General features: G+C 44.3%; 1 protein-coding gene across 3 annotated transcripts in view; it reads right to left on the bottom strand.

Moving 5' to 3' along the window:
• Positions 1 to 255: 255 nt before the first annotated feature.
• Positions 256 to 19,665, bottom strand: part of clip1b (CAP-GLY domain containing linker protein 1b) — a 43,724-nt gene continuing 24,314 nt past the window's right edge. For all 3 annotated transcript variants that reach the window (XM_042326636.1, XM_042326635.1, XM_042326637.1), the window contains 6 exons: positions 12,636 to 12,742; positions 8,460 to 8,516; positions 3,291 to 3,351; positions 2,448 to 2,666; positions 2,160 to 2,272; positions 256 to 768 (listed from right to left, as the gene is read on the bottom strand). In XM_042326636.1, the coding sequence (XP_042182570.1) occupies positions 534 to 768; positions 2,160 to 2,272; positions 2,448 to 2,666; positions 3,291 to 3,351; positions 8,460 to 8,516; positions 12,636 to 12,742 (792 nt within the window). In that variant the 3' untranslated portion in view covers positions 256 to 533. The remainder of the gene's footprint in view (positions 769 to 2,159; positions 2,273 to 2,447; positions 2,667 to 3,290; positions 3,352 to 8,459; positions 8,517 to 12,635; positions 12,743 to 19,665) is intronic.

Raw genomic sequence — 19,665 nt, 5'->3', positions numbered from 1 at the left:
GAGAGTTAGAGAGAGAGGGAGGAGAGTTAGAGAGAGAGGGAGGAGAGTTGGAGAGAGGGAGGAGAGTTGGAGAGAGGGAGGAGAGTTGGAGAGAGGGAGGAGAGTTGGAGAGTTGGAGAGAGAGAGAGAGAGAGGAGAGTTAGAGAGAGAGAGAGGGAGGAGAGTTAGGGAGAGAGAGAGGGAGGAGAGTTAGAGAGAGCAAGAAGAGTTAGAGAGAGGGAAGAGAGTTGGAGAAGAGTTGGAGAGAAGGAGGAGAGTTGGAGGGAGAGTTAGAGGGAGGAGAGGAGAGTTAGAGAGAGCTAGGTGAGTTAGAGAGAGCTAGGTGAGTTAGAGAGAGGGAGGAGAGTTAGAGAGAGGAAGTATTAGAAATAGTAGGAGAGTCTTTTGTAGCGGGTGATTTGGGGTTATGTGAGCGGACTATGACATAAATACTATGTTATTAAAAACCCAGAGAAAGTAGTCTGGAGTGTGTTGGCGGTCTGTGAAGGCTCCTAAAGCTAGGCCTGGCATGGTTGGGGTGAGAAGATGAGTGTCTAGAAGGTCTGGTCTTCCTGGCAGGACTCTATGGAGTGACCGAAGGCCTCACAGATGTCGCAATACGGCCGCTGGTCGGCAGGTTTGCCCTTGAAGGAAGAGTGGGGGACTGAGTCGGGGCTCTGGGCCTGGGTTGGACAGTCCTCAGTGTCATGCAGGTCAAAACAGTCACAGATATCACAGAACAGACGAGGAGGAGCCTTCTTGTCCTTCTTAGATCCACCCTCCTCCAAACTAGAAAGAGAGAGGGCGAGGGGGAGGTAGAGGGGGAGAGAGAGAGAGCGATCGGGAGAGAGAGAGGAACATAAATTTCAACATACCAATTAGGATTTGGCTAAAAATACTTGAATCAGTCATAGAGCCCATTGCCCTTTATGGTTGTGAGGTCTGGGGTCCGCTCACCAACCAAGACTTCACAAAATGGGACAAACACCAAATTGAGACTGCACGCCGAATTCTGCAAAAATATCCTCCGTGTACAACGTAGAACACCAAATAATGCATGCAGAGCAGAATTAGGCCAATACCCACTAATTATCAAAATCCAGAAAAGAGCCGTTAAATTCTATAACCACTTAAAAGGAAGCGATTCCCAAACCTTCCACAACAAAGCCATCACCTACAGAGAGATGAACCTGGAGAAGAGTCCCCTAAGCAAGCTGGTCCTGGGGCTCTGTTCACAAACACAAACACACCCCACAGAGCCCCAGGACAGCAGCACAATTAGACCCAACCAAATCATGAGAAAACAAAAAGATAATTACTTGACACATTGGAAAGAATTAACAAAAAACAGAGCAAACTAGAATGCTATTTGGCCCTACACAGAGAGTACACAGTGGCAGAATACCTGACCACTGTGACTGACCCAAAATTAAGGAAAGCTTTGACTATGTACAGACTCAGTGAGCATAGCCTTGCTATTGAGAAAGGCCGCCGTAGGCAGACATGGCTCTCAAGAGAAGACAGGCTATGTGCTCACTGCCCACAAAATGAGGTGGAAACTGAGCTGCACTTCCTAACCTCCTGCCCAATGTATGACCATATTAGAGAGACATATTTCCCTCAGATTACACAGATCCACAAAGAATTCGAAAACAAATCCAATTTTGATAAACTCCCATATCTACTGGGTGAAATTCCACAGTGTGCCATCACAGCAGCAAGATTTGTGACCTGTTGCCACGAGAAAAGGGCAACCAGTGAAGAACAAACACCATTGTAAATACAACCCATATTTATGCTTAATTATTTGATCTTGTGTCCTTTACCATTTGTACATTGTTAAAACACTGTATATATATATATATATATATAATATGACATTTGTAATGTCTTTATTGTTTTGAAACTTCTGTATGTGTAATGTTTACTGTTAATTTTTATTGTTTATTTCACTTTATATATTCACTTTATATATTATCTACCTCACTTGCTTTGGCAATGTTAACACATGTTTCCCATGCCAATAAAGCCCTTGAATTGAATTGAATTGAATTGAGAGAGAGAGAGAGAGGAGTGATTAGGTAGATGCTAAATAGTGCATTTTGAGGGGTCTGTCAACAACTGTAACTAAGGACTACATTTGGAGTTAGGGTTCAGAGGTTATTGGTTATAAGACTGACCCATCAGTGCCGTCATTGCCATTGAACTCCGCCAGAGCCATCTTCTTCAGCTTGACCTTCAACTCCTCATTCTTCCTCTGTAGGTCCACGATCACACTGTTCAGGAAGTTAATCTAAAGGAGGGAAGTAGATGGAGAGAGAGAAGAGAGATCACAGTCAAGTTTATATAAGAAAGAGCGAGGTGGAATGAGAGACAATGGTGGAAGCGCAGATATCTTTCTATACAAATGATATACTACATTAGTGACAAGCAGATGATGAAATTGTTTTACTAATGGCCAATCATACCTGTCCCTCTGCAAACTCCTTCTCTTCTCTCAACTGGTCCAGAGCTGTGTCACCTGAGGAAGGCACTCCACTGTCCCCTCCCTCGGAGGCCTGCCGTCCCAATAGCCTCTGCTCCAGGCTGGTGACGCGTTCCTGTAGCTGGGCCTTGTCTCTCTCCAGCGTCTCCACGGCAGACTGCAGCGTCTTGGCCATGGCGTTCTCACCTCGCAGCACCGCGATCTACAGGGAGAGGGAGACAGAGAGGTTTCAGCTAATATACAGATACAGAAAAAAAGCTTTGGAACCAATGCCAGTTCAAAAGACCCAGAGTCTGCCAGAGTTGTGTATATACACTATACCTCATCCCTCAGAGTCTCCAGAGTTGTGTATATACACTATACCTCATCCCTCAGAGTCTCCAGAGTTGTGTATATACACTATACCTCATCCCTCAGAGTCTCCAGAGTTGTGTATATACACTATACCTCATCCCTCAGAGTCTCCAGAGTTGTGTATATACACTATACCTCATCCCTCAGAGTCTCCAGAGTTGTGTATATACACTATACCTCATCCCTCAGAGTCTCCAGAATTGTGTATATACACTATACCTCATCCCTCAGAGTCTCCAGAGTTGTGTATATACACTATACCTCATCCCTCAGAGTCTCCAGAGTTGTGTATATACACTATACCTCATCCCTCAGAGTCTCCAGAGTTGTGTATATACACTATACCTCATCCCTCAGAGTCTCCAGAGTTGTGTATATACACTATACCTCATCCCTCAGAGTCTGCCAGAGTTGTGTATATACACTATACCTCATCCCTCAGAGTCTCCAGAGTTGTGTATATACACTATACCTCATCCCTCAGAGTCTCCAGCTCCTTGTCCTCATCTGTCTCCTGGTTGGACAGAGTTTCCCTGAGGAGGAACAGAGGCAGAGAACCGCTTAATACAGAACTCACCCAGCAACACTGGGCCTGTCAGGAACAGTGCAGTACTGTGTGTGTGGATAAGGTCGTTAATAGTTGCCATTATGCACAAATTCTTTGCAAGGTGTTCGCCTAGGCTACGCAACAGAACATTATAGCGAATTTGGAGGGCAGACTAACAGGGACTCAACCCAAGTTCCCGTTGTGCAGTGACAGTGCCAATAAAGTTTTTTGTTTGTGCTCATAACGCACCATGGCCGTTAGAAGAGTGTATGCCTATAGTCTGAAATTGCCAGGGGGAAACTTGGTGTGTGTGTGTGCGCACGCATACATGTCGCTATGGGTACAGTGTCTGATGAAGGTCTCTGACTGTAACGTCACACAATGTTTTTTACTTTTGATTTACCATGAATAATATATTTTTTATAATGGAGAGTTTCACACCTTAATTTATTTGTAAAAAAAACTTCACACAATAGTTTGTAGTGATACTCAAAGAAGTGAGACAAGCTTCACCAAAACATACTGAGAGCAGTTAGCTAATTTTCACTCACTATACTGGGGAGTCCTGACAACACTAATCCAGATGTTGAAATCATCAGATTTGACAACCAGCAGCAGCAGCAGGGGGAGGAGTCAGATGACAGTGGATTAACCTGTCTGTGGATGGCATTACCCTGCTGGGTCTCATCCAATACAACCTCAATCACAACAGATGTAGCTTTTATGTCTCTCCCTAAACAAAGTCTGTACAATAGATACACGTCTAGATATATACTATTGTAGATCCTATCTTTATCCATTCCTGTCTGGATTAGCGATCATACACTGTTTACCAGGGGGCAGGGCTACCAACATTAAGGCTAATCTGAAGATGGGGCTGGCTAAGGCTAAAACTGGCAAGTTTAGAGAGTATAGGAATATTGTTATCCACGTTGGCACCAACGGTGTTAGGATGAAACAGTCAGAGGTCACCAAGCGCAACATAGCTTCAGCGTGTAAATCAGCTAGAAAGATGTGTCGGCATCGAGTAATTGTCTCTGGCCCTCTCCCAGTTAGGGGAGTGATGAGCTCTACAGCAGAGTCTCACAACTCAATCGCTGGTTGAAAACTGTTTTCTGCCCCTCACAAAAGATAGAATTTGTAGATAATTGGCCCTCTTTCTGGGACTCACCCACAAACAGGACCAAGCTTGGCCTGCTGAGAAGTGACGGACTCCATCCTAGCTGGTTGGGTGCTCTCATTTTATCTATGAACATAGACAGGGCTCTAACTCCTCTATCTCCACAATGAGAGGGTGCAGACCAGGCAGCAGGCTGTTAGCCACCCTGCCAGCTTAGTGGAGTCTGCCACTAGCATAGTCAGTGTAGTCAGGTCAACTATCCCCATTGAGACCATGTCTGTGCTTCGACCTAGGATGGGCAAAACTAAACATGGCAGTGTTTGCTTTAGCAATCTCACTGGAATAAAGAGCTCATCCATTCCTGTCATTATTGAAAGAGATTGTGATATCTCACATCTCAAAATAGGGAGACTTAATGTTAGATCCCTCACTTCCAAGGCAGTTATAGTCAATGAACTAATCACTGATCATTATCTTAAATGTGATTAGCCTGACTGAAACATGGCTTAAGCCTGATGAATTTATTGTGTTAAATGAGGCCTCTCCTCCTGGTTACACTAATGACCATATCCCCCGTGCATTCTGCAAAGGCGGAAGTGTTGCTAACATTTACGATAGCAAATTTCAATTTACAAAAAAAAGACTGCATTTTCATCTTTTGAGCTTCTAGTCATGAAATCTATGCAGCCTATCACTTTTTATAGCTACTGTTTACAGGCCTCCTGGGCCGTATACAGCGTTCCTCAATGAGTTCCCTGAATTCCTATCGGATCTTGTAGTCATGGCAGATAATATTCACATTTTTGGTGATTTTAACAGACCCACTCCAAAAGGCTTTCGGAGCCATCATCGACTCAGTGGGTTTTGTCCAACATGTCTCCGGACCTACTCACTGCCACAGTCATACCCTGGACCTAGTTTTGTCCCGTGGAATAAATATTGTGGATCTTAATGTTTTTCCTCATAATCCTGAACTACCGGACCACCATTTTATTATTTTTGCAATCGCAACAAATAATCTGCTCAGACCCCAACAAAGGATCATCAAAATCTGTGCTATAAATTCTCGGACAACCCAAAGATTCCAAGATGCCCTTCCAGACTCCCTCCACCTACACAAGGACGTCAGAGTACAAAAAACGGTTAACCACCTAACTGAGGAACTAAATGTAACCTTGCTTAATACCCTAGATGCAGTCGCACCCCTAAAAACAAAAACAAATTCTCATAAGAAACTAGCTCCCTGGTATATAGAAAATACCCGAGCCCTGAAGCAAGCTTCCAAAAATTAGAACGCTACCCCAAACTGGAAGTCTTCCGACTATCTTGGAAAGACAGTACCGTGCAGTATTGAAGAGCCCTCACTGCTGCTCGATCATCCTATTTTTCCAACATAATTGAGGAGAATAAGAACAATCCAAAATGTATTTTTGATACGGTTGCAAAGCTAACTAAAAAGCAGCATTCCCCAAGAGAGGATGGCTTTCACTTCAGCAGTGATACATTCATGAACTTCTTTGATGAAAAGATCATGATCATTAGAAAGGAAATTACAGACTCCTTTTTAAATATGCGTATTTCTCCAATGCTCAGTTGTCCTGAGTCTGCACAACACTGCCAGGACCTAGGATCAAGGGAGACACTCAAGCTTTTTAATAGTATATCTCTTGACACATTGATGAAAATAGTCTTGGCCTCTAAACATTCAAGCTGCATACTAGACCCTATTCCTACTAAACTACTGAAAGAGCTGCTTCCTGTACTTGGCCCTCCTATGTTGAATATAATAAACGGCTCCCTATCCACCGGATGTATACCAAACTCACTAAAAGTGGCAGTAACATTTTATTGCATCATAATGGCATTTGAAATGACTGAAGATCCTGCTCTCTTCACATTGAAAAAGCCAAACCTTGACCCCAAAAATATAAAAAACTATCGGCCTAAATCGAATCTCCCATTCCTCTCAATTATTTTGGAAAAAGCTGTTGCGCAAAAACTCACTGCCTTCCTGAAGACAAACAATTTATACTAAACGCTTTAGTCTGGTTTTAGACCCCATCATAGCACTGAGACTGCATTCGTGAAGGTGGTAAATTACCTTTTAATGGCGCAGACCAAAACTCTGTATCGGTCCTCGTGTTCCTAGACCTTAGTGCTGCTTTTGACACCATCGATCACCACATTCTATTGGAGAGATTGGAAACCCAAATTGGTCTATACGGATCTTTTGATCTTATCTGTTGGAAAGATATCAGTTTGCCTCTGTGGATGGTTTGTCTTCTGACAAATCAACTGTACATTTTGGTGTTCCTCAAGGTTCAGTTTTAGGACCACTATTGTTTCCACTAGATATTTTACCTATTGGTGATGTCATTCGGAAACATAATGTTAACTTTCACTGCTGTCGTACATACCTACACGTACGCTACGGTCACAAGACACAGGCCTCCTTACTGTCCCTAGAATTTCTAAGCAAACAGCTAGAGGCAGGGCTTTCTCCTATAGAGCTCCATTTTTATGGAATGGTCTGCCTATCCACGTGAGAGACGCAGACTATGTCTCAACCTTTAAGTCTTTATTGAAGACTCATCTCTTCAGTAGGTCCTATGATTGAGTGTAGTCTGGCCCAGGGGAGTGAATGTGAACGGAAAGGCACTGGAGCGATGAACTGCCCTTGCTGTCTCTGCCTGGCCGGTTCCCCTCTCTCCACTGGGATTCTCTGCCTCTAACCCTATTACGGGGGCTGAGTCACTGGCTTACTGGTGCTCTTCCATGCCGTCCCTAGGAGGGGTGCGTCACTTGAGTGGGTTGAGTCACTGACGTGACCTTCCTGTCCGGGTTGGTGCGCCCCTCGGGTTCATGCCGCGGGGAAGATCTTTGTGGGCTATACTCGGCCTTGTCTCAGGGTAGTAGGTTGGTGGTTGAAGATATCCCTCTAGTGGTGTGGGGGCTGTGCTTTGGCAAAGCTGATGGGGTTATATCCTGCCTGTTTGGCCCTGTCCGGGAGTATCGTCGAATGGGGCCATGGTGTCTCCCAACCCCTCCTGTCTCAGCCCCCAGTGTTTATGCTGCAATAGTTTGTGTCGGGGGGCTAGGGTCAGTCTATTATATCTGGAGTATTTCTCCTGTCTTATCCGGTGTCTTGTGTAATTTTAAGTGTGCTCCCTCTAATTCTCTCTCTCTTTCTCTCCCTTTCTCTCTTTCTCTCTCTCTTCTCTCAGAGGACCTGAGCCCTAGGACCATGCCTCAGGACTACCTGGCCTGATGACTCCTTTCTGTCCCCAGTCCACCTGGTCATGCTGCTGCTCCAGTTTCAACAGTTCTGCCTGCGGCTATGGAACCCTGACATATTCACTGGACGTGCTACCTTGTCCCGGACCTGCTGTTTTGGACTCTCTCTACCGCACCTGCTGTTTCTAACTCTGAATGAGAAGCTATGAAAAGCCAACTGACATTTACTCCTGAAGTGCTGACCTGTTGCACCCTCCCTCTACAACCACTGTGATTATTATTATCTGACCCTGCTGGTCATCTATGAACATTTGAACATCTTGTCCATGTCCTGTTATAAACTCTACCTGGCACAGCCAGAAGAGAACTGGCCACCCATCAGAGCCTGGTTCCTCTCTAGGTTTCTTCCTAGGTTCTGGCCTTTCTAGGGAGTTTTTCCTAGCCACCGTGCTTCTATATCTGCATTGTTTGGGGTTTTAGGCTGGGTTTCTGTATAGCATTTTGTGACATCGGCTGATGTAAAAAAGGGCTTTATAAATCAATTTGATTGATTGATTGATTAGGTAGTGCTGCTGAATCACAGATCATAACTGACTGTCTGGGTGTGAAATAGTCACCTTGTTTTACTCCATGTGTAACTCTGTGTTGTTGTATGTGTAGAACTGCTTTGCTTTATCTTGGCCAGGTGGCAATTGTAAATGAGAACTTTGTGAGAATACATTGTGCAATACATGTCTTACCTGTCTTTCATGTCTGGCTGGTTCTGAGATGTCAGACTGGCCAGCTTCAGTACCTCACTGAGAGAGAGAGTGGGAGAGAAAGAGAGAAAGGGGGAGAGAACAAGGGAGAGAGAGGGTGAGTTGCCTACCAGGGACAGTCAACATGCATTATATTTAGAGGTACTGCAATAGCATCGAATAGTCCCCGCGATATGCAACTGTTCAGGGAAGTCAGGAACCAATACACGCAGTCAGTCAGGAAAGCTAAGGCCAGCTTCTTCAGGCAGAAGTTTGCAACCTGTAGCTCCAACTCCAAAAATTTCTGGGACACTGAAGTCCATGGAGAACAAGAGCACCTCCTCCCAGCTGCCCACTGCACTGAGGCTAGGTAACACGGTCACCACCGATAAACCAATGATTATCAAAAACTTCAACAAGCATTTCTCAACGGCTGGCCATGCCTTCCGCCTGGCTACTCCAACCTCGGCCAACAGCTCCGTCCCCCCCGCAGCTACTCGCCCAAGCCTCTCCAGGTTCTCATTTACCCAAATCCAGATAGCAGATGTTCTGAAAGAGCTGCAAAACCTGGACCCGTACAAATCAGCTGGGCTTGACAATCTGGACCCTCTATTTCTGAAACTATCCGCCGCCATTGTCGCAACCCCTATTACCAGCCTGTTCAACCTCTCTTTCATATCGTCTGAGATCCCCAAGGATTGGAAAGCTGCCGCAGTCATCCCCCTCTTCAAAGGGGGAGACACCCTGGACCCAAACTGTTACAGACCTATATCCATCCTGCCCTGCCTATCTAAGGTCTTCGAAAGCCAAGTCAACAAACAGGTCACTGACCATCTCGAATCCCACCGTACCGTCTCCGCTGTGCAATCTGGTTTCCGAGCCGGTCACGGGTGCACCTCAGCCACGCTCAAGGTACTAAACGATATCATAACCGCCATCGATAAAAGACAGTACTGTGCAGCCGTCTTCATCAACCTTGCCAAGGCTTTCGACTCTGTCAATCACCATATTCTTATCGGCAGACTCAGTAGCCTCGGTTTTTCGGATGACTGCCTTGCCTGGTTCACCAATTACTTTGCAGACAAAGTTCAGTGTGTCAAATCGGAGGGCATGCTGTCCGGTCCTCTGGCAGTCTCTGTGGGGGTGCCACAGGGTTCAATCCTCGGGCCGACTCTTTTCTCTGTATATATCAATGATGTTGCTCTTGCTGCAGGTGATTCCCTGATCCACCTCTACGCAGACGACATCATTCTATATACTTCCGGCCCGTCCTTGGACACTGTGCTATCTAACCTCCAAACGAGCTTCAATGCCATACAACACTCCTTCCGTGGCCTTCAACTGCTCTTAAACGCTAGTAAAACCAAATGCATGCTTTTCAACCGTTCGCTGCCTGCACCCGCACTCCTGACCAGCATCACCACCCAGGATGGTTCCGACCTTGAATATGTGGACATCTATAAGTACCTAGGTGTCTGGCTAGACTGTAAACTCTCCTTCCAGACTCATATCAAACACCTCCAATCGAAAATCAAATCAAGATTCGGCTTTCTATTCCGCAACAAAGCCTCCTTCACTCACGCTGCCAAACTTACCCTAGTAAAACTGACTATCCTACCGATCCTCGACTTCCGTGATGTCATCTACAAAATTGCTTCCAACACTCTACTCAGCAAACTGGATGCAGTTTATCACAGTGCCATCCGTTTTGTCACTAAAGCACCTTATACCACCCACCACTGCATCTTGTATGCTCTAGTCCGCTGGCCCTCGCTACATATTCGTCGCCAGACCCACTGGCTCCAGGTCATCTTTAAGTCCATGCTAGGTAAAGCTCCGCCTTATCTCAGTTCACTGGTCACGATGGCAACACCCATCCGTAGCACGCGCTCCAGCAGGTGTATCTCACTGATCATCCCTAAAGCCAACACCTCATTTGGCCGCCTTTCATTCCAGTTCTCTGCTGCCTGTGACTGGAACGAATTGCAAAAATCACTGAAGTTGGAGACTTTTATCTCCCTCACCAACTTCAAACATCTGCTATCTGAGCAGCTAACCAATCGCTGCAGCTGTACATAGTCTATCGGTAAATAGCCCACCCATTTTTACCTACCTCATCCCCATACTGTTTTTATTTATTTACTTTTCTGCTCTTTTGCACACCAATATCTCTACCTGTACATGACCATCTGATCATTTATCACTCCAGTGTTAATCTGCAAAATTGTAATTATTCGCCTACCTCCTCATGCCTTTTGCACACAATGTATATAGACTCCCCTTTTTTTTCTCTACTGTGTTATTGACTTGTTAATTGTTTACTCCATGTGTAACTCTGTGTTGTCTGTTCACACTGCTATGCTTTATCTTGGCCAGGTCGTAGTTGCAAATGAGAACTTGTTCTCAACTGGCCTACCTGGTTAAATAAAGGTGAAATAAAATTAAAATAAAATTTAAAATAAAGGACAATCGACATCAATAGTAATACATTTATACAGAAATAATAATCCATTTACAGCACAAATGACCTCTGCTTGCCTGTGGGGCTGATATGGGTGTACAGGTTGTCATGGCTATGTAGTGATGAGTGTAGAGGTCATGTCTAACTCTCAGTATGTGTGACCCCCCCGTTTGGGTCGGATGCAGCTGTTCTCCCAGACGAGATGTCTCTGGCAGCACAAAGCTGCGCTTGCTCGCTCTCACACACACCCACAAACACGCATGCACACACACACATGCTTGCAGGCCTGTGCACTTGGGCTCCCGAGTGGAGCAGCGGTCTAAGGCACTGCATCTCAGTACAATAGGTGTCACTACAGTCCCTGGTTTGAATCCAGGCTGAATCACATCTGGCCGTGATTGGGAGTCCCATAGGGCGGCGCACAATTGACCCAGCGTCGTCCGGGTTTGGCCGGTGTAGGCCGTCATTGTAAATAATAATTTGTTCTTAACGGACTTGCCTAGTTAAAATAAAGGTTCAATAAATACAAATGTAAATAATGCACACATCATGGAGGTCATGAGATGCGATGCACGGTGCGGCCATGTTGGAGGCAGGCGGTTCTAGGAGAAGATGTGATTATATAACACCCCTCCCTCCACCTTATGGATGAGTCTGTCTCTTCATAGGAGGGAGAGAGGGATGAGTGTCTCTTTATAGGTTGAAGGGAGAGAGGGATGAGTGAAAGAGAAGAAAGATGTATGGCCACTGATAGATAAATCAGGACAAAGTGAATAATAAAGGACCTGATGACACACACACACAACGTTAAACATGCACTTCAACATGTACACACACAGACGTGTGCACTCATGCACACACACAGACGTGTGCACTCATGCAACCACACAGACGTATAAATAGAACTCTACGTCATGCATGACGCTCACCATAACAAAGAGAGGTTTCATATGGTCTTTCTCTCTCTGTGGCAGCCTCGCTACATACCTGTACCTTTCAGTAGCATACTGCTGTCTCGTAAGGCACAGAGGGAACTATGCCATAATTACTGGTTACTGGTTTTCAGGTTCTAATATCAGAGGACTACGTTCTACACAGCATGCTTACACACTGGTATTACAGACTGACTATACAAGTGAATTGTACTTCAAGTTCTCTCAATCTCTCTCATGATCTCCCTCTTAAGTCTCCCACTCCATCTCTCGACCGTTTTATTTCTCCCTCAATCTACCTCTGTATCTCTCACTGTGTGTCTCGGCCACATCATCAGTATGAGTAAGCAGCATGAGTCAGATTTATATATGAGTCTATGACTGTATTTGAATAAGACCTTGATATGAGCCTCTCTCAGTTTCCCTGCACGGGCTTCTGAAGCGCTGGTCTAACCCACACACTGAAACAACTCAAAGCCACATAGCTTACACTCCTCTCCTCCTGTGTGTTTTGGGCCCAAAGAAGCTGGCATGTTGGGTTTAGTCGCTGTTTCCAGGGCAGTCTGTAGTCAATGTATAAATTGAACGCTGAATGCCACCGTATCATCTGAAGAACCATCATTTCCATGCATAGAATTCTGATATGCCGGTACTCCTGGTTCTAGTTCTTTTCATCGTTACTAGCACAACATTCCAATACTCTGGTTTCAGCCGTTTACACACACATTCCATCAACAATGCTGTGCAAGCAACAAGCAAGCGTAAGAAACCTTCGTCCATACTCACATTTCCTTGCACAGAGTTCCGATGCGCTGGCTTTCTGAGCTGCCTCGCACCTGCGAGAGACTGAGTTCTTCCTGGAATTTGGAATTCTGCTGTTTCAGTGCCTCGAGCTGGAAGATGATCCACGGATGGATGGAAAGATGAAAGGAAGGAAAGAGACAGACAAAAGAGAGAGATTTAGACACTCAGTAAACAGTAAACAGAAAAAGCTGTATCTTCTTCACGCCTCTCTAACAGTCTTAGTCCCGGACATTAACATGAAGCCACAGTGCTGCGTTACGCTGCTCCACTGGAACAGCCGCTTCCTCGGTATACAAAGATTAACATTACTCATTATATGAGCTGTCTGCCAAACATAGGTACAGAGACATACTTTGAGTGTGTGAAGGATGGAGTCACTTCTAGCATTAATGTCGATGGAGGAGATGGTTCCTCCATCGTCAGCTAAACCACCATTAGGGAGGAGATGGTTGCTCCATCGTCAGTTAAACCACCATTAGGGAGGAGATGGTTCCTCCATCGTCAGTTAAACCACCATTAGGGAGCAGATGGTTCCTCCATCGTCAGTTAAACCACCATTAGGGAGGAGATGGTTCCTCCATCGTCAGTTAAACCACCATTAGGGAGGAGATGGTTCCTCCATCGTCAGTTAAACCACCATTAGGGAGCAGATGGTTCTTCCATCGTCAGTTAAACCACCATTAGGGAGCAGATGGTTCCTCCATCGTCAGTTAAACCACCATTAGGGAGCAGATGGTTGCTCCATCGTCAGTTAAACCACCATTAGGGAGGAGATGGTTCCTCCATCGTCAGTTAAACCACCATTAGGGAGGAGATGGTTCCTCCATCATCAGTTAAACCACCATTAGGGAGGAGATGGTTCCTCCATCGTCAGTTAAACAGCCATTAGGGAGGAGAAGGTTCCTCCATCGTCAGTTAAACCACCATTAGGGAGGAGATGGTTCCTCCATCGTCAGTTAAACCACCATTAGGGAGGAGATAGTTCCTCCATCGTCAGTTAAACCACCATTAGGGAGGAGATGGTTCCTCCATCGTCAGTTAAACCACCATTAGGGAGGAGATGGTTCCTCCATCGTCAGTTAAACCACCATTAGGGAGGAGATGGTTCCTCCATCGTCAGTTAAACCACCATTAGGGAGGAGATGGTTCCTCCATCGTCAGTTAAACCACCATTAGGGAGGAGATGGTTCCTCCATCGTCAGTTAAACCACCATTAGGGAGGAGATGGTTGCTCTGAGGCAAAACCAGCAGAGACCACGCAGAGATAATGATAATGACTAAAAGATCATGTTTGTTCCTAAAGGGACAGCAGCACAGGGGGGATCAAACCATTAGCTTTCAAATCATGAGTTAAATTCGAAGTCATTTTAAGCTTATCACTACTACCAAGACGGGTCCGTAAATTCCATTCAGCCACGGGCTGATGTTTTCTTTAGGATGGTTGGGTTGCCAGAACATAATTAGAAACAATCATCCTCACTCATCCTCCCTCAATTACCATTCAAGAACACAACTGCAGCAGATTGAAACACAGGGTCGATCTAAAAAACAATCAGCTAAAACATCACCATTCCATTTGAATGACGACACACAGATGTAAGAAATCTGATGCGAGGAACCAAACAACTGTGTTTACCTGGTAGTGAGAGGAGTAGACGCTGCTTGGATAGCCCTGGTGCATAGCAGCCACATCCATGCCTGAACAGCTCTACCATACAGTGTGGTCCTCTGTCAGAGCTCTCTCTCTCCCCCAGTACTGGTCTGTCTGTCTGTCCCAGTGGCAGGACCGTCCCTCTAAATGTCAATACTGTACTATCCCAGTGTTCTCTCCCAGTGACACACACAATAAAGCAGCCTCCCTATCAATAAACCATCCGCTCCCACCCCCTAACGTGCCCGCCAGAGAGAGAGAGGTAAGAGAAAGAATGTGAATGTGTGTGTCGCCTGAGCACACGCTCGCTAGCTGGCTGGCTCACACACACGCTTGCACACGCAACAGAGAGGAGCAGCGCCTTCATTATGTAAGTCCCAACAGGCTCCTCTTCCCACCCTCACACACGCACGCACACAATCACTCTCTTTCTGGCACACACAATATCACTCACTCACACTCACAGAAATGCATAATCTCTCACTCACTCAGTCACGCAATGCACACAGACACACACACACTCTCACAGACATTTACAATCTCTGCTGGACTCGATGGGTCCCACCTTCACACTTCGTTCACAGTCGGTCAGAAAACCCTTCAATCAATCAGCCTCCAATGTCCCAACCAGTTGACTGACTGAAAGACCAACAGTTGTGATCCAGGATAGATAGGTTGATCTATGGATCGCTACATACCTGGCACTATTACAGCTCTATATTATATCTATACAGTGCATTCGTTAAGAATTCAGACCCCTTTACTTTTTCCACATTTTGTTACGTTAGTCTTATTCTAAAATGGATTAAATAAAAATGTTTCCTCATCAATGTACATACAATACCCCATAATGACGAAGCGAAAACAGATTTTTAGAAATTGCAAATGTATTGAAAATGAAAACAGAAAGTATTCAGACCCTTTGCTACGAGACTCAGAATTGAGCTTAGGTGCATCTTTTTTTATTGATGTATTTTAAATGTGATATAATTTTTTATATATATATGCAGTTGAAGTCGGAAGTTTACATACACTTAGGTTGGAGTCATTAAAACTTGTTTGTCAACCACTCCACAAATTTCCTATTAAAACAAGTCGGTTAGGACATCCACTTTGTGCATGACACAAGTAATTTTTCCAACAATTGTTTACAGACTGATTATTTCACTTATAATTCACTGTATCACAATTCCAGTGGGTCAGAAGTTTACATACACTAAGTTGACTGTGCCTTTTAAACAGCTTGGAAAATTCCAGAAAATGATGTCATGGCTTTAGAAGCTTCTGATAGGCTAATTGTCATCATTTTAGTCAATTGGAGATGTACCTGTGGATGTATTTCAAGGCCTACCTTCAAACTCAGAGCCTCTTTGCTTGACAGCATGGGAAAATCAAAAGAAATTAGCCAAGACCTCAGAAAAACAATTGTAGACCTCCACAAGTCTGGTTCATCCTTAAGAGCAATTTCCAAACACCTGAAGGTACCACGTTCATCTGTACAAACAATAGTACGCAAGGATAAACACCATCAGCCATCATACCGCTCAGGAAGGAGTCGCGTTCTGTCTCATAGAGATGAATGTACATTGGTGCGAAAAGTGCAAATCAATCCCAGAACAACAGCAAAGGACCTTGTGAAGATGCTGGAGGAAACAGGTACAAAAGTATCTATATCCACAGTAAAAACGAGTCCTTTATGGACAAGGAAGAAGCCACTGCTCCAAAAACCGCCATAAAAAAGCCAGACTACAGTTTGCAACTGCACATAAAGACAAAGATCATACTTTTTGGAGAAATGTCCTCTGGTCTGATGAAACAGAAATAGAACTGTTTGGCCATAATTACCATTGATATGTTTGGAGGTAAAATGGGAAGGTTTGCAAGCCGAAGAACACCATCCCAACCGTGAAGCACGGGGGTGGCAGCATCATGTTGTGGGGGTGCTTTGCTGCAGGAGGGACTGGTGCACTTCACAAAACAGATGGCATCATGAGGGAGGACAATTATGTGGATATTTTTTAATTTTTTATTCCACCTTTATTAAACCAGGTAGGCAAGTTGAGAACAAGTTGTAATTTACAATTGCAACCTGGCCAAGATAAAGCAAAGCAGTTCGACACATACAACAAACAGAGTTACACATGGAGTAAAACAAACATACAGTCAATAATATAGTAGAAAAACAAGTCTATATACGATGTGAGAAAATGAGGTGAGATAAGGGAGGTAAAGGCAAAAAAAAAAGGCCACGGTGGCGAAGTAAATACAATATAGCAAGTAAAACACTGGAATGGTAGATTTGCAGTGGAAGAATAGTAGAAATAAAAAAAGTAGAAATAAAAAATAATGGGGTGCAAAGGAGCAAAATAAATAAATAAATACAGTAGAGGTAGAGGGAGTTGTTTGGGCTAAATTATAGATGGGCTATGTACAGGTGCAGTAATCTGTGAGCTGCTCTGACAGCTGGTGCTTAAAGCTAGTGAGGGAGATAAGTGTTTCCAGTTTCAGAGATTTTTGTAGTTCGTTCCAGTCATTGGCAGCAGAGAACTGGAAGGAGGCGGCCAAAGGAAGAATTGGTTTTGGGGGTGACCAGAGAGATATACCTGCTGGAGCGCGTGCTACAGGTGGGTGCTGCTATGGTAACCAGCGAGCTTAGATAAGGGGGGACTTTACCTAGCAGGGTCTTGTAGATGACCTGGAGCCAGTGGGTTTGGCGACGAGTATGAAGCGAGGGCCAGCCAACGAAAGCATACAGGTCGCAATGGTGGGTAGTACAGTGCCTTGCGAAAGTATTCGGCCCCCTTGAACTTTGCGACCTTTTGCCGCATTTCAGGCTTCAAACATAAAGATATAAAACTGTATGTTTTTTTGTGAAGAATCAACAACAAGTGGGACACAATCATGAAGTGGAACGACATTTATTGGATATTTCAAACTTTTTTAACAAATCAAAAACTGAAAAATTGGGCGTGCAAAATGATTCAGCCCCCTTAAGTTAATACTTTGTAGCGCCACCTTTTGCTGTGATTACAGCTGTAAGTCGCTTGGGGTATGTCTCTATCAGTTTTGCACATCGAGAGACTGAAATTTTTTCCCATTCCTCCTTGCAAAACAGCTCGAGCTCAGTGAGGTTGGATGGAGAGCATTTGTGAACAGCAGTTTTCAGTTCTTTCCACAGATTCTCGATTGGATTCAGGTCTGGACTTTGACTTGGCCATTCTAACACCTGGATATGTTTATTTTTCACAGAGTCATGAAATACAGGAAATTACCATGACAAAACATCGTTTGACATGTTTCTACAAACTGTAATGGAACTCTTGACTTTTCGCCTGGATTTTACACTCGCGCATTGTACCTTTGGAATAGTGAACTAAAAGGGAGGTATTTGGACATAAATATGGACGTAAACGAACAAAACAAACATTTCTTGTGGAAGTGGGAGTCCTGGGAGTGCATTCCGATGAAGATCAGCAAAGGTAAGTGAAGATTTATAATGCTATTTATGACTTTTGTTGACTCCACAATTTGGCGGGTAACTGTATGGCTTGCTTATGTGGCTGAACGCTATTCTCAGATTATTGAATATTGTGCTTTTGCCGTAAAGCTTTTTTGAAAATCTGACACAGCGGTTGCATTAAGAACAAGTTTATCTTTAATTCTATGTAAAACATATATCTTTCATCAAAGTTTATGATGAGTATTTATGTTATTTGATGTGGCTCTGCAATTTCTCCGGATATTTTGGAGGCATTTCTGAACAATGTAAACTGAGGTTTTTGGATATAAATATGAACTTGATCGAACAAAACATACATGTATTGTGTAACATTGAGTCCTGGGAGTGTGATCTGATGAAGATCATCAAAGGTTAGTGATTCATTTGATCTATATTTCTGCTTTTTGTGACACCTCTCTTTGGTTGGAAAATGGCTGAATGCTTTCTGTGATCTGTGACTAGTTGCTGACCTAACATAATGATATGTTCTGTTTTCGCCGAAAAGCCTTTTTGAAATCGGACACTGTGGTTGGAATAGTGTATCTTTAAAATGGTGTAAAATGCTTGTATGGTTGAAGAATTTTAATTATGAGATTTCTGTTGTTTTGAATTTGGCGCCCTGCAATTTCACTGGCTGTTGGCGAGGTGGGATGCTAGCGTCCCGAACGATCCCGGAAAGGTTCAATCACATTTTCCCATTAACAAACATACAATTATAAAACTTTAGAATCTATTTTGAACACATTTTCTTGGTCACAGTCATGAAATGTTCAGAGTACATTGAGGGGAGTTACCGCTTTCAGTAAATGTAAAAAAGAAAAGAAAACAGGAGTTACGAGGTTTTCATCAGACAGTGACGATATACAGTAGTCTACACATGAGTGTGTGTCCAAGCAATGTAATGTTCTGCCTATCCATGCATGGGGCACACACACAGCTGCCGGGGCTCACACTGACATATGCACGATTACATCACAGCCTGCGGGTGAAGAGGAGAGCGAGGGCAGTAAGACCATCGCAGCACTTAAAATAACGTGTTAGAATAAGAGTGAGTGTGAGTTTGAGAGAGTGAAAGAGAGAGAACAAGAAAGAGAGAGAGAGAGAGAGAGAGAGAGAGAGAGAGAGAGAGAGAGAAGAGAGAGAGAGAGAGAGAGAGAGAGAGAGAGAGAGAGAGAGAGAGAGAGTGTGTGTGTGTGTGTGTGTGTGTGTGTGTGTGGCTAAGCACCCTTCACTAAAATAAAACCACTGCTCTCCAACAGCCTCTCTATTTAAAGGGATTTTTCTAATCTCATCAGCACCACATCGGATCCCTCTTCAAGATGGACCTCTTTAACGACTCTTTCAGACTCCTTTCAGTATTCCTATTCCTTATATTCAAAAGACTCAGGCATTTTCAAATATATGTTATATTTTGCGGCTAAGCCAGTCATGTATTTCGCAGCTGAGCTGAATAATTACACCATTGAGAGCATCCTAACTGGCTGCATCACCCCTTGGTATGGCAACTGCTTGGCATCCGACCGCAAGACGCTACATATGGTAGTGGGTACGGCCCAGTACATCACTGAGTCCGAGCTCCCTGCCATCCAGGACCTCTATACAAGGCAGTGTCAGAGGAAGGCCTTAAAAATGGTAAAAAACTCCAGCCACCCAAGTCGTACACTGACCCTTTCTACACTAACTCTTTTGACTCATCAGATATGCTGCTGCTACTGTTTATTATCTATCCTGTTGCCTTGTCACTTTATCCCTACCTATACAGTGCATTAAAAAGTATTCACACCCCTCGACTTTTTCCACATGTTGTTGCGTTGCATCCTGAATGTAAAATTGATTAAAAAAATAGATTTTTTTTGTCACTG

Source organism: Oncorhynchus tshawytscha, linkage group LG09 (assembly GCF_018296145.1).
Source record: "Oncorhynchus tshawytscha isolate Ot180627B linkage group LG09, Otsh_v2.0, whole genome shotgun sequence".
Taxonomy (NCBI): Eukaryota; Metazoa; Chordata; class Actinopteri; order Salmoniformes; family Salmonidae; genus Oncorhynchus; species Oncorhynchus tshawytscha.
Note: the sequence above shows the minus strand (reverse complement) of the source record. Positions and strands in the feature narration are given on the sequence as shown.